Source organism: Vanellus vanellus (assembly GCF_965231255.1).
Source record: "Vanellus vanellus genome assembly, chromosome: 14".
In the NCBI taxonomy this organism is placed as follows: Eukaryota; Metazoa; Chordata; class Aves; order Charadriiformes; family Charadriidae; genus Vanellus; species Vanellus vanellus.
The window spans coordinates 1299142-1314735 of NC_138919.1; the positions used below are offsets into that span (position 1 = coordinate 1299142).

The 15594-nt window shown below is 51.1% G+C and overlaps 1 protein-coding gene across 1 annotated transcript in view; it reads right to left on the reverse strand.

Annotated features, from left to right (window-relative positions):
- Window positions 1-2252: 2252 nt before the first annotated feature.
- Window positions 2253-15594, reverse strand: part of RAB40C (RAB40C, member RAS oncogene family) — a gene marked incomplete at its 5' end in the record, with an annotated part of 35700 nt that continues 22358 nt past the window's right edge. Inside the window, 4 exons of the mRNA XM_082490795.1 lie at window positions 2253-2807; window positions 4338-4560; window positions 4969-5046; window positions 15145-15205. Coding sequence (XP_082346921.1) covers window positions 2527-2807; window positions 4338-4560; window positions 4969-5046; window positions 15145-15205 — 643 coding nt within the window. The 3' untranslated portion in view covers window positions 2253-2526. The remainder of the gene's footprint in view (window positions 2808-4337; window positions 4561-4968; window positions 5047-15144; window positions 15206-15594) is intronic.

Consider the following 15594-nt stretch of genomic DNA (forward strand, 5'->3'; position numbering starts at 1 on the left):
GTTTGTTTTTTTCCCAGCCATGCAGCAGCTTTGTGATTTCGGGAAAGAAAACCTTCGGCCCTCTCTTCGCCCCACGCACCGGTGCTCAGCGGCAGCCGGCGAGGGGCCCCCGCGGTGCCCGGGTGGTGTTTTCCAGGAGAAGTTGCCTTTGGGGTGCCGGGGCGCATCACCTGTCGGCTGTATATCCCCAGGCTGCTGAGCCAGCGATTGTCTTCTGCTGTGCGTTAAGTGATGGGAAACAGGTGCCAGTCATCCCAGACAGGTTCTCGAAATCCCCCCGGCCTCCGTGCCACCGCGCCGAGCTCGGCTGCGGCTTTGCTCTTGAGCCAAACCACCACTACAAAGGATTCTTCTCCCCCCTTCCATCTGCCCGGGGTTTAATTCTCTCCTCGCTCATTTGAGCTGGGCGCTAAAGCACGCTAGGGACGAGCCAAGAGAGCGAGCCCCGTGTTGTAGTTCGTTCCGTGGAACAGGGAGGGGGGAAAGCTCCTTCACCTCCCAGGTCGGCTCAGGAGCAAGGGGAAGGAGATGTCCCCCGCGGAGGGATGCGCCCCCGCCTGCTGCCGGGTCCGTCAGCCGCGCAGGAGTCGCTGCGGCTTCATCCTGCCCAAGCGATGCAACAAGCTGTTCAGGGAGGGGGTGGGGGGGGAGAAGAAGAACAAGCCCTCGGGGAGCTGCTAAGACTGGGAGGAGGATGGCAGCACTGCACGGGCTGGTCTCCTCGCCGAGGAGGCAACCGGCCCAGCGCCAGGAAAAGCAGTTCACTTTCTACCGCGCTACTCACAATCTACACGTCCCTGGGCGCTTACGAGAATCTGTCGACATAGCTTGAGTCCCGCTGCCAGGCGACGCTTAGCTTCTGCAATAAAGGCTAGGTGTTATTTCTAAGTTTCCGGGTGAATTTCCAGCATGGATCAGCCACGGGACGAAGGCAGGGAAGCACGTGGCACGAAGATCTTCTCCCCCGGCCCGTGCACATCTTGCCGCTGAGCACGCCCGCCCCTCTCAAATCCAGGAGCGGTCCTACAGAGCAAAGCAGTTCGCTTTCCCGATTTCCTGGGGCTGCCACAGGAGCCGAGCGCCTTCGCCACGACGGGACCTGGGGGGGGATTGCTGTCTTCCCCGCACAAACCTTTCGCCTTCCCAGTCCCTGCTCCTTCACGCTCCAGTGGGAAAAAGCTGCTCCCGTCCTTTCCCCGCTTTCATCCAGGAGGAGCCGCGGCAGCGCTCGGCTCAGGCAGAACGTCTTTGGAAAAGCAAAGCAAAAAGCAGCCGGGATTCGGGGGCCGTCGCATAGGGTGGCGTCGTGGATGGAGGGATCCGGAAGCGACAGCCAAGGTTTTGCAGTAAAATTCAGCGGTTTTCCTCTGCTTTAGGCACGATGCTTCCACCCTCCGCTCCTCAGTCCCCGAGCGGCCGCGCAATCAGAAGGTGCGAAGCATCAGTCCGGCCTCAGAGCTGCCTCCTCGTCCTGCCTGCCGCAAACAAACCCTGAGACCCCGACCTCTCCACTCTGCCCCTCCATCCGCTCACCTCCCAACCCTGCCTTCGGCACTCACAAGTTTTAGGGAATGGTCGGAATAAAGCAGCTTGGGGTACGTTACACACCAATTCTTCTTTCTGTCTGCATATGTAGTATTTAAAAAAAAAAAAAAAAACAAAAAACAAACAAACAAACCCACCCAACAAACCCAGCACAAGCCCAGGTGGCGATTGAAAGTCTCTTAAAGCATTTGTAATATTTTCATCGGAAAAATCCTCCACTTCTCCCCCTTCGCTGACACTGGGGAAGTTCATCCAGTGCTTATATTTACACGGCTGCATAAAATTTTCCCTGACTGCTTCTTAAAAAAAAACCCTTAAAAAACAGGTGATATATATATATGTATAATATTTACATAAATAAAGGAAGAAGGCAAGCAGAACGCTCCCTTCCCCTTTCCAAATCAGCCAACGCTTGTCTTGTTTCCTTTGCTTTTGGCAACAGCAGGTGAACGTCCTGGCGAAAACTGTCATTAGTTCCCTGTCCCCATTTCTTTTTTCCCCTCCCCTACATCCAACGATCACTATTGCACCAGCAATCTGTTCAGGAGTCCAAGAGTTAAAGTTGCAGCACAGACTCTCCTTGCCTACTCCCTTAAGCCTCTCAATCTTCCATTAAATCCATTTCTCCATTCAGACTGGATGAGCTTCCCCCCCCCCCGCCTTTCCCCCTCCCCAACCCGGCAGCTGCAGAATTTTCCACCCCGGGGCCGAAAGGCAAAGCCCAAAGCATTCTTGGAGGGTCACTTGGCAAGAGTCCTCTCCCCGCCAGTGCTGCGAGATCCAGCCAGCACCACGCATCGTACACGAAGCCAAAAACGTGAGCGCATTCCCAACGCTTGCCCGCGCGCCATCAGGAGGAAAAAAATAAAAGCGACCGCGGCCCATCCGAAAGGATCCAGTCGAAAAGGGTTAAGTGTGCAAACAGCTGTACATCGGTGGGTGGGTGTGGATACGTTAGAAGCTCACGGCGCGTCCGTCCTGCTAAGAGATCTTGCAGTTGTTGCGTGAGCAGTTCTGTGGGGGGCTCTGGGGCGGACGAATGGATTTGGATCTCTTCAAGCTGTTACCTTTGCTGCTGCTCCCGCCCCCGCTGCTGGCCAAGGAATACGACCGGCCGTGCATCATCACCGCGTTCATCCCGTTGGCCATCGAGAAGGATTTCAGGTGACTCTTGATGGTGACGGGCAACGGCAGCTTGTCGATGAGGTGGACAGGGGTGCAGGAAACGATGGCGCGGCAGCACAGGTCCTGTAAGCTGAACACTGGTGGGAGAAAAGACCAGACCAGTCAAGGGCCAAGAGATCTCAAGGGTTGCTTTCTCCCTAAAGAGATCTCAAGGGTTGCCTTCTCCCTACAACTATTCCTTATGCTGTGCAGTTCCTGCTCCTTTGGGGAGGGAAGCTAGTAACGATGGCATAGAAGCCTTGAATAGGGAGCCGATTAGTTAGGACAAAAGCTTGGGAAACTCCAGGTAAGCTCTGCATTAGAGGTTAGTGCTTTGAGAGACACCAGCTTTGGTGTCAACAGGGGGCTTTGACACCACCACCCCTCCTCTCCACACAGCGCCCGGGGCAGGCAGTGCCCTGCTCGTGTTCCTGCCAGACACTTGGCTTCTCAGGCCATCATTTGACATGCCCAGGGAAGGAGGCAACAGGGTCAGCAAGCCCTGGAGCAGGACGGTCTCACTCAGGACCTGCTCAGGGAGCAGCCACCATGGGGCCAGCTCTGACGAGCGCCTGCAGCAACAGAGATCCCAGCAAGCCAGAAGAAGACTGCCCTTTCAAGGCTTCCCAGCATCCCCTTAGCTCAGCGTACATCATGTGAGCCTGCTTGGGGAAGTCTACATGGAGAGGATTTCCCAGCAAGCGGCCACAGGAGGGCACGCGTTCACCTCCAGCCTGCCGCGAAAGCCACGCTGCTCTTCCCAAGCAGGCAGCCCCTGTTCCCAAGCAGTTACAAGTCCTGCCTCTGGAAGAGGTTCAGGAGAGGAGCCCAGTTCCTGCTCGCCATCCCTCCATGAGCTGGAGACGGTGGCACGGCAGCCAGGTTGGGGGCAGGAGCTCAGGCAGACAATTTGGCGACTGGGGCCGACAAAGAGGATTTTCCCTCCCTCGTGAGCAGAGGCTGAGGACCCACATGAAGGCAGGTCACTCCAGGAGGACAAACGTGCTGCTCCTCAGCCTGCCAGTGGAGCACATCACTACCTCCAGCCAGGACCGTGGGACCTAACACTATTTTGCTTCAAACGCAACAGGCTGAGATGTGACATGGAGTCTGCTTGCACTTTGTCACACCGCAGCACACGTGCCTGGACACATGGAGTAGCCCTTTCAGCTCCCTGGGCTCGCTCTCTTTCCACATCCCTCCAAAACAGGAGACACGGGCTCAGGCGAGGGTAAAGACAGAGGTGCTTACGCTTGGATTCATCCCCCACAGTCATGTGATTGAAGTACTTTCAAGTTGGGAGTTTTAATTGCCCTCAGCCTCGTTCAGAATTAAGCAGAGAGGTGTAGGATGCCCCGGAGCGATTCAGATCCTAGACATGCTGAACTGCCCTCTGGAGCTGCCCATCCCTCCCCGCTGCCCGCCGGGTTCCTGCACCAGTACAGGCAGCTTGTTGTGGCTCAGCTTCAACTTGTCTGACTCGCGGCATTTCTCCATGTCAGGTGCTTTCAGATCCCACAGCTACTAATAAGCACGCCTCCCACCTCGGCAGTCGGTCCCTATTCCTCCCTTTCAGCCCAGCCGGCTCTCATGCCTTCCCCACGTGGAGCATCTTCCTCGCTACTGACCTCTGTTGGGTCTCCAGATCTTCTCCATGCCATGCCGCATGAGGACGATACGGGACAACTCTGTGAAGGACTCTATGACGTTGAAGTTGCAGAGGGGGCTGACCTCAAAAAATGTCATGCAGTTCTTCTCCGCGTAAGCCCGGGCCTGCTCCGTCGGCACCTGCCGCTTGAAGGCGAGGTGAAGCCTGTTTCCCACCAGGATCCGAGGGACGCCGGGGGCATGCTTCAAAAAAGGAAAGAAGTGGAGAAATCATGGCTTGTCCTTAGTAAGGGCAGCCTACACCCAGTATTCCGCTTAGCTGCAATAGCAGTGAAGGGCAAAGAAGTAGAAACGGTGTGACCGAGGGACTGCCAAGCAGCACTACTACGTGACGAGGCAGACTAATTTATTCCCTCCACAATCCATTTTAGAAGGAACCTTCCTATCTTACTTGGCCATTCCCAAACCCTTTCCTACTACTCCGGATTTATACAGAGGTGGAGGGCAGACACTTATCCCCTTGCTTCGCTTATTAGCGGACTGCCACCGTTTCCTCTCCATGCTTGTCCCCATCTCAGAGGTGGCACCTCAGGTGGTACCTCCCCAGATTTTTGCTACAGACCACTGCACGTGTTCTTCCATTCAACTTACCTCATCTATTTCCTTTATCCATCGGTCTATCCCATCGAAGGACCAGCGATTAGTGATGTCGTACACCAAGAGGATGCCCTGGTGGAAGAAAAGGAGCAATTGGGAGGTTTCACAGTAGGCAAAATGAAAGGGAGACACACCTGAAAGATCACTCCATATGCAGAATCCAAAAGGCTGAGGGACAGAACATTGCTCCAGCCACATTACTTGTTTGCTTTTACCATTGAGATAAAAGGTCTGTACTAACTCAGTTCCGGACTATTAGGGAAGGTTTTACTCCCATTTTGGCTTGAAAAATCCCTTAATAAAGCACACCCATCTTCAGCACGGCAGGGGGCTGGAACTAGATGATCTTCAAGATCCCTTCCAACCCAAACCATTCTATGATTCAATGATTTCCCGCTCCAGAACCTGTCTCATTCTGTCGCTCCTTTGCTGACAAGGAAAAAGTTGAGTGATGCCAATAAGCAACACAGCATCTCGGAAGGGTTGAGATCTCACGACCGGGATCCACGCCGGGCTTCGCTGGAGGCAGCCAGTGCTGCTAATTGTCACTGCTGCACGGGCAGAGAACAAACATAGTACAGCGATGCTGGCAAACCCCAGAGGGTCAGACCAAAGGTCTCGCCATACGACCTTCCCCCCTGCCCTTTCTCCTGGAAGCAGAGGTACCTCTGCACCCTCAAGCCCACATCCACCTTTCTTGGACACCACTCACATCCATGACTCGCTTCTCTGTTGCCTCTCGAGGTGTAGCACAATGATGCTGGCAACCAGGACAGGCACAACTCAAGGCAGGGACATTTATGCCTGCAGCCACAACGACACTGAGCAGTACCTCGGAGGGTCTCTGCCCTTGCCTTGAGCCTGGCTAGCAGGACTCAGGACCACGACCAGGCTGGTAGCCACCACTCAGGTCCACGGCAACTCCTAACAAGCGAGCTTTTCTTGAATCAAACTATTTCTGAGGACAGACACACGGAAATTAGGCTATGCACGGCCCTGCAGGCACACAAGTCAGCGCATCAGGAACTGCCTCTCGGTACCAGTCGGGCACACACAGCTTTTAGAGAATTGTCTTTAGCAGCAGCCTTTCCGCAACTCTCCTGTGATTTTTCTGACTTCTTGTCACTCTCTTCTTTGCAATCGAGGACATTTCAAGTGACAACAGGCACTTGAAGATGCCCTGAAACAGGAACTACAGAGGAACAAATGATCTCACGCTGCAAGAGGAGGCAGCACAGCTGGGAACGCAGCGCCGGATGAAAGGTAACCCAGCAGCAACAGGGCTAAGCTAAGGGCAAAACAAACCAGCCTGAGCTAGACTCCAGGATAACACATCACGTAGCAGCAAGCTCGGCAGAACCAGTCTTCTCTGGATCAGGGGTATCCTCCAGGAAGAGCCGTCCCCACGGCAAGTCCTCGGCGCAAGCAAAAGAGATGTTAAGTTGGCAAAGGAAAGTCTGAGCTGGCAGATGTCCTCCCTAGGAGATGCTGAGATGCAGCACAGGGAAGGAGGGAGCTGACAAACTGCCTAGCATCCATCCTGGTACAAGTCAGAGACCATCAAGCACCCTCACGTAGCAGCGGAGTTGCTCCTTTATTCATTGAAATGGCAAATTCACCAACCAGATGGGAAACACAAACTACCCAGTCCTCCCGAAACACAGCTTTACAGGATTTGCTGCTGCCAAAGCCCGTGATAGAGCAGGGGAAGCGTGTGCAGAATGCATGTACAAAGACGTGATGCATCTCCAGTTTATCAAAAAAAAATAATCAGCAGCATGAGATCTGGAGCACACGGGAATGACAAAACACCAGGGCGTCTGAGTCACAAAGGCACTTGAAACCTCATAAATAAAGTTATGTCTTGAGCTGGCACTTGAAGCGATCCCCGCACTGGGAAAAGCGGCCTTTCCCCAAGTACGCTGGGTGTGCCGCAGCGGTGTTTGCCTTTCTCAAAGCTCACTCAGAATAAGCAGCTCTCACAAAACCTGCCTGATTTTATGGCTCTCAAAAGTTGCGGTCAGAGCAATTCCGATTGTTGAGCTTTACCCCAATCTCATTGCACAGTTCTTCCACCACTCTCCAGGCGAAGCTTGCTTTTTCTGTCCTTTCTGCCCCTCCAACATCTACGCATCTGCGTTCGTACCATTTGCAGAAAGGCTCAAACGTACAAAAAAAAACCCCAAAACCAAAAAAAAGAAGGGGAGAGGGTACAAAAGGCAAGTCATGCGTGGTGGGTTGGTTTTCATGTCTGATAGCCCAACGTGAAAAGCAAGCCCTTCAAAGTTTGGGTTTGAGGTTGTTCAGAGGGACCTGGCAATGAGTTTTTATAATTGCAGAAATATTTGTGGGGTGGGGGGGGAGCAGACACATCTTCAGTTTCCTCCAAGGAAGGCCTGGAACTTGTGCCCAGAGTCTATAATTATTTGCAGTGTCATTTCTAGAACAGCCCCAAAAAATTGATACTCAAAAAGCATTGGAGGCTTTTTTTGTTTTGGAGGACAAGAGAATCAGTTTCTCCTAGGTTTAGATAGGAAAAAAAATAAGAATGAAGTAATGATTTTCCATGTTTAAAGAACTCCACAAACCCAAAGACACTGCTTTTCAAGAACCCAATCAAGAAATACCTACTACCAGAATTATTCACATATTAAGTGCATTTTTCTTAAAAAAAAAAAAAAAAAAAAAAAAAAAAAAAAAGGATTCTGAGCTTTCCTTTAAATTTTGTTATATTCGTTTTGACTTCTAGCTTCCAAGGCTGCACGTATGAATGAATGAGAGTCGGGAAACAACAAAGCAAAAAGTTTGACGACCCCCTTTCCAAGACAAACTGCCAGCAAGTTAAATAAAGTCTACTTATTTCATTTCTGGATCGACAAGTTCCTTTAGCCAAGAGAAACAGACCCAAGACCTAGCCTGTGACGACTGCTTCTGCCAGAAATATGCTTTAGGAGAGGAGAGTTTTTAAGCTTGCTGGCAGCTGTACTCTGGATCTTCTTTAAATAGGAATAAGGATAAAACATCAGCAGAAACGCAGCCCCAAGTTCTCAGCAGCAGGGTGGAAGGTCAAGACCACGATTTCTAAATGCAAGAGACACCATGCTGTCTGCTGGCTTACCCTCCAAGTCATAACACAGCTCCAGGCACGCGCATTTGGAGTGAAGATTGTCAAGGAAAGCTTCCCAAAGGTCAGAAGACACCAAGGCCAAGTTGTTTAATGCCTTGCTTCTGTCCTCATCCTCCCCAGCACGGGTATTAAGACCAGCTTTACTTTTACTCAGCAGAAGATGGAGGAAGAAGTCTTAAAAACCGCGGGCGAGCTCGTGGTGCTGCCAGATCACCTCCTGCTTCTTCCAAGTAGCTCTGGCATGCTCCAGACACCACGTTTCTAGAGCACACATCCCAAATACACTTTGCCATTACCATTTTCTCCCCGAGAGAGAAGAGTACAGAGACGTGCACGCAGACAGGGAGCTGGCTCCATCTCTGCAGACCGTTCCAAGTAAGATCTGTTGTGTTTTTTTCTTTTTTTTTTTTTTTTTTAATAAAGTCTCCTTTGGAATAATGTGCACAGAATTTTAATTTACACAACTAGACAAATGAACAGTTTCCCATTTGCAGCCTAAATTGTTCTTTAAGTGCCTAGATGGCTGTCAACACCCTAATATCTCCATACCTTTCAATTTTTAGTTTCACACAGCATCTTTGTAAGCCTTACGGACCCCAGCATGAAGTAAAAAGCTGCACGCTCAGGTTCTCTGATCAAAGGTATCCTGGACCCCTCACCAACCCCCCCAAAGCCTTTCTTCTTTTTCTCCTCAACCTGCCTACAGGCTTCTGCGTGAGGTGGAAGACAACTGGACTCATCCCCCGACCTGTCCCAGGCCTTTTCACAATTGATTTTCAAAGTTCGCTTCCACTCCGGTTTTGTTCCGCACTATTGGGATCGGCAGAACCCTAAGCACACCAGCGACAGAAATTCCCACGTGAGTACGTCGAGTAGTGAGCAAGGAACACAGGGAGATCACCCGTTATCATATCCAGCAGCACACGTGGACCCTTCCTCTGCCAAAACCCAAACTTGTTTTCAGCAGGAGCTTACACAAGGATCTATCCACATAACCAAGGGGAAAAAAACCCCACAAAGCATCATCCCTGCCTGCCTGCTGCAGGATTAGCCCAGAACAACAAGCTTTTAACGGTGAGAGAGAAGCAGCACGCTCACCCATCAGTGCAAAGCAGACTCCGCCAAAAAAGCTTCTCAGATGCTTTACGAGCTGCATCTCCAGCCACTCGCACAAGCGCGCAAGGACACGGCCGGGGGGGAAGCAAGCACTCGCACAACTGCCAAAGACTCCAGCTCAGTGCAGGCAGACGACAGGGTGGCCAGGAAAGCATCACTCACTGGTATTCCACTGGTATTCTCCACCAATGGAAAAAAAAAAAAGCTGTTGCAGAAGCAGCCTAGAAGACCCCCCCAGACTGGATTTCTCTGGCCCACAGGCCTAAGTAAAGCATAAACAAAAAACCCAGCACTGACGGCAACCAGAACACTTTGTCTCCCCTGCCTGCCCTTTCGGAGCTACGTTTGGTCGCAGCTTTCCAGCTGGCGCCTCGGACCTTGGCTCATGGGCAGTCACGTCCCGCTGCCAAGCCATTTCCCAACAGCATAACACATTGAGGGGGGGTGTGCGTGTGAATTTATTTATCACTGAGCTTTTGACAAACATTTTGGCAGGCAGGGCAGACTCCTCCAGCAGCTGGACAAGCCCATCGAAATGGCCCGAGGCAGGTAAAGTACTTGCAGCAACAAAGCAAGCCGTAAGAGCGGAGTCTACACCTCCGAGTCTGCTGAGCTGCCAAAAAAAGCCACCACCTCGCTGCGTACTAAGAAGCCCCGACCAGGCTAAGCGGCAGCTACTCAAACCACCTGCCTAAGCAGAACTCGACAATATTCATTATTTTGTTAGGGCTGCAGCTTTGCTGTAAGATGGGAGCGTTTCTGAACGCTGATCACAGCTTCCTGTAGATGGTCTGAAACTTTTAATGAAGGACCTTCTGTATTACGCTGTCTGGGAAGAGTCGGTAAGCCACGTTTCCAGAAACAGTCGAAATCACTGGCACACGAGGAGGTCAGGAATGATACCGGCACCGCTTCTTCCTCGCTAGATCAGAAAGCGCCCCCACAACCCTCTCTCTCCCTTCCGTGAGGGCTCTGGGAATAGCTTGCATTTCCTCACAGCAGCCACAAGAGCCACAGCCGCACGCAAGAGTCGAGATCAGCGTGCCAGCTCTGCTGGCGGTGCGACCGAGACCTCATCACCGAGCAGAAAAAGCCAAAGAGCAGAAGTTCAAGAGCAAAATGAAAGATTTCCGAAGCACCTTTAAGCGCCACTAAATGCCTTTCATCACACGCTACACGGTGACGATTAATATAAAAATCTTTCTGCAACACACAGCAAGCTCCAGACTCCCCGAGGTTGTTCTGCAGGTCACAACGCTGCTGGGTTTCCACCTCTACCCTCCCCTGGCCCTGCAGTCACCATGACGTGGCCCGCACGCTCTCCCTGTTCCACCAGTGCCCAGAGGCCAGTGCTCTGCTGTCCCAGACACAATCACTCCTCTTTTGCCCCAAAGTGAGACCTGCTGGTGCAGCAGACCCTAAAAGGGAAGGGATGATGAAGGCAGCTGTGATAAGAAAGCGGAAACTCAAACCCCAGGGAAGCAAGAACTAAAAAAGGAGGGGGGTCCCAGGCACACCAGTACGCCACAAGCCTCCACCTTGAACCAGAGCTCATCACCTCCCTAAGGGGATCAGATCAGCTGGGCAGATCTGCGCTCCTCGCAGCAAATCCCGAGGCAGACACGGCTGGTCCACCTCGGCTGAAAGAAGGGTCTGGTCCTCATTTGAAGCCAGCTCGTCAAGGGCACCAAAGCTATTTCACTTTAGATGTTTTGAAGAGGAAGAAGTTCCTGCTGAACACAAAAGCCACATGGCTTCGTACCCAGGCAAGTAGTGTGGAGTCTAAACCGGGGAAGGCATGGAGGTGGTCAAGAAGAGTCCTTTCACCGGGGAGGGACTGGCCTGCAGTCCAGGCTGAGCAAAGCACGAGGCTGCACTCTGGGGGAAAGGAAAACTCCCGAGAAGGTCTGCTCCCCATTCAGAGATTGTTTTTCCACTTTGCAACCTCCCTGGGGTTTACTTCAGAAGATTCAATTCTTATCACGACACTTGAGAAACAATAAGGTGTGGGGGAAAGTCAGGTGTGCGTCCCTTATCTGAAGGCACTTTTCATACCGAGTATTCTCCTGAGCACTGGTTCTTCAGACCGACTCACTCCGTTCCCAGTCACCCCTGTAAGTGCTGCCAGCTCGCTGAGGCCAGCCCCCTGCTCTCACAGCCATCCTGCCAAAGTCCTCTTTGGAAACTCATTCACGCTCCTCTTGCGCTCCTCGCGGGAAGCTCGGTTCAGAGTCTCAGCCCTCTACTCGGCGAGAGCCTTTCGCTCGTTTTCAGCGTGAAGCTGCTCGTGGGCAGTTTATACCAAACCGTTCTTGTACAAATATCACACCCCACTTTAAACAGAGCTTTTCCCACCCTGGCGTCTCTCTTCTCTGCTGTGTTTATTCTTCCTGAGCTTTTGGCTTGTTAGGTTAAAAAAAAAAAAAGCTGTTTCTCTTTGCCTCCAACTGGATTCGCACCAGGCTTCCTACAGCAGAAGTCTTTAAGTCTGATGATACCAATACAGCAGAGAGGAAAGCAGACAGCTGAAGCAAAGAAGTCAGTCCAGCAGGCAGCATTAAATGCATCTTGAACAAATAAGAGAACTTGGGAGCAATTTATCTCTATTCCCCCGAGACCCCACTGGGTTAAGTTGCCTTTATGCTAACGCTATGCCAGAAGAAGTTAGCTTCTCTGTACTGAAAATAACTGGAGGTGCTGAAGTCCATTCTTGCAGCCATACGGGCACTTGTTATTCAAAAAACAAACTGTCCTCTTGCTTTGGTTAACCATTAAGAGTTTAACTTCAGATACCTTCCTCTTCCATTGAAAGATGGGCAGGGAATAACTTAATGAAATACAACAAGGGAAAGTGTAGGGTCCTACATCTGGGCAGAAACAACCCCAGGTTCCAGTATAGGATGGGGAGCTACCTGTTAGAGAGCAGTGTAGAGGAAAGGGACCTGGGGGTCCTGGTGGACAGCAGGATGACCATGAGCCAGCACTGTGCCCTTGTGGCCAAGAAGGCCAATGGCATCCTGGGCTGTATTAGAAGGGGGGTGGTTAGTAGATCGAGAGAGGTCCTCCTTCCCCTCTACTCTGCCCTGGTGAGACCGCATCTGGAATATTGTGTCCAGTTCTGGGCCCCTCAGTTCAAGAAGGACAGAGAGCTGCTGGAGAGAGTCCAGCGTAGGGCAACTAAGATGATTCAGGGAGTAGAGCATCTCCCTTATGAGGAAAGACTGAGGGAGCTGGGTCTCTTGAGTTTGGAGAAGAGGAGACTGAGGGGTGATCTTATTAGCGTTTATAAATATATAAAGGGGGAATGTCATGAGGATGGAGCCAGGCTCTTCTCAGTAGCAACCAATGATAGGACAAGGGGTAATGGATTCAAGCTGGAACACAAGAGGTTCCACTTAAATTTGAGAAGAAACTTCTTCTCAGTGAGGGTGACAGAGCACTGGAACAGGCTGCCCAGGGAGGTTGTGGAGTCTCCTTCTCTGGAGACATTCAAGACTCGCCTGGACGCCTTCCTGTGCAACCTCATCTAGGTGTTCCTGCTCCGACAGGGGGATTGGACTAGATGATCTTTTGAGGTCCCTTCCAATCCCTAGCATACTGTGATACTGTGATGTGGCGAGTTATTTAAGAGAGACAACCTCTGCGTTCCCGCTAATACGGGAATATCGCTGTATTGCCACATGGAAGCTGCTCACCTGATGCTGAAACCAATCTAAGCCTTACTCCAAGCCACCTGGAGAAGACTGTGCAAGGACTCTAGGCGTTAGTCTTCAAGAGGCACCCACTGTCCACCCTGCTCATCTCATGACCTCTTCAGAGGGCAGCAGAGATACTCCAGGCAGGAACTACCCCTCCTCCTACTGGGCAGGTTTGCTTTTTAGGGCTGTTTTGTTGTTTTTAAGGGCAAGGGTTGACTATTTAGGCAGATCAGCAGTACTTTGGGAAAGGCGTTTCTGGCACAAGCAGAACGTAGGCCTCGAGGAAAAGGCGTAAGCCACACATAAGGAAGCTCCGTACCCCTCCATTCAGCAGTAAAGCACTTGCATTAAAGGTCCCTCTGCCTGGCTGGTGAGGTTTATTGCGAGCGTCTCTCGGACAAACTCCTTCTTGGGAGGGGTAAGCAGATAAGATGGATATGGCAAACCTTGCAGATGTTCAGGTGAGAGTTCCTAAAGCAATGCTAGTAAGTATAGCAGAAGTGCAAGGCATCGCCTGCAATGCAAAGAAGGTCAAGAACTTCATTTTGGGAAAGGAAGATGAAGGGAATCTTCAATTTCGAACTTAAGGTCAACAAGATGCACGACACCTTATGACATCCAGTGTCAAACGTAGCATCTAGGGAGGAGAACAGGCTGCAGAAACCCAAAGGAGGCACTGTGCAAGTGCCCGACAGCTCCACTGCAGTTTCTAAACAGATGTGGACCTGTCTCTCCATCCAGTTCAAGTATTCTCATCGCTACTTATGTATGTATGTATGGTGGCAGGAGCTACGGGTTCTGGCACGCGGGTGCAGGCTCTGCTGGGTGCAGCCTTGTGGAGACACAGCACCTGCTCCGAGGAGCTCACAGTCCTCGCGAAGGGGAGAAAGCCTTTTGTAGAGCAGTTTGGAAAACCAGGTCACGCTGCAGACAGGGGTAAAAGCTCTCAAATGCTATTTCTGAAATGTAGTACGGGCAGAGGGAAGCTTAAAGATAAACTCACACCTGGGACTGAGCGTGCGAAGGGGAGATCCCGTACTCTCCCCCTGCAAAAGGCACGCTCCGACGCTCCTTGCCTTGCACTTCTGCAAGCACCAGGAAATTGGCCTCCGCTTCAAAGGAGCTGCCTCAAAGCGTCCGCAACCCCAGAGATGTGCACAAACAAGAATAAACGAGACACCAGAGGACATATCAACGGCGCATCCCAGGTGAAGCGCTCTCGCCTCTACAGCACAAGTGACTTTGAAGGAAGTCTTAGGGAAAGAGGGCACGATGGATTTTGCCAGTCAGCAAAGCAAAAGTCTACAGCTACGAGGAGTGAAAAGGCAAGAGCAATAGTGGCAAGAGCCTGAATAAAAGTGGCAAAGTTTCCCAAAGGCTGGGAAGCTGCCAGGATACTGGCACAGCCAGGAGCTTGATATATAGCTTCCGACTCTTAGTGTCTAAGAGAGGAGGGATTCTCTCCAAGGTTTTTCGATTTGGAAACAAAAGGAAAAATACAGTATTTCATTTAGCTTAGGGAGACTTTATCCTGGAAGGACCGTGTCACATTCTTACAGTTTTGCTGTCATCCGTTTAGTAAAGTTCTATTAACTAACAGCAGTTTTTCAGAGGACCACAAGATTTTTCTGGTGTTCAGAATCTAGATGCTATTCCAGAGCAGGGCCCAAAGGACAAACTCAAAATGTAAACGCTCTGTCTCACGTTTTAAGGAACGCACTTTACGATCCACTCGAGCTGCTCTAGTTTCAAGTCTGCATCAAACATGCCAGTAGGAGCCGCCCTGTTTATAGAACTGACTCGAAGGCAATACGGACTGGAAGAACTCCATTGGGAAAGCCAATGTGATATTTAAACAAATTTGACAATCCTCACGAAGTACGAGCTCCCACATTAAAGCTAAGGCAGATCTAGAGCTAGAATTGCCTTGTCCTTCATAACCCCATCTTCTCAGCCCTTCTCTAGGAACTAAACCAAATATAGTCTGTAACAGACCTTTTCTGTAGGAGTTTAGGAAAGTCTGTCATTCACTCCCCTCTCTCCCACCATTTCATAAAAACAGAATACCAGGCAGCAAGACGGCACGCAGTGCCTCTTGGTATTCACACAGATCCCACCCTTTCTACGCTTGATGCGTTCCTCTTCAGAGTTTTTTTACTATGGCATGAAGGATTTTTACAGCCTGAAGGAAAAGCAAGCATGCCCCAAAGGACTGAGAGCAGCACTTACCTGGGCTCCTCTAGAGTAGGATCTGAAAATGGTGCAAAATCTTCCCTGCCCTGAGGTGTCCCTGCAACAAAGAAAAGTAAAGTTACAGCTATGAAATTTGGAGAATGGAATCCCACACTGCACATCTCCCATTGGACTGAAACAACTAATAAATCTGTGTTGATCTTGTCAGATCTTCAGGACATGGATGGTACCCAAACTGCCCTGCACAGTGTTTATGGCAAGAATCGGTGGGTGCATCATCACCTTTGGTTACAGTCAGACACACTCCAGAGGTCCTTGCTGTCAGCGTGCTTCCCACAGAGAAGCTACAAACCAAAACCACTCGGTTTCAGCTGTACCGTATGATGTATGGGGATTTAAGTCATTTTACTGCCTCGAGCAAAGGATTTTCTCTCTAGTTCCCTACAGTCCACAGGAGTTCAAAGTCAGGGTGAGACTGCAGACCTC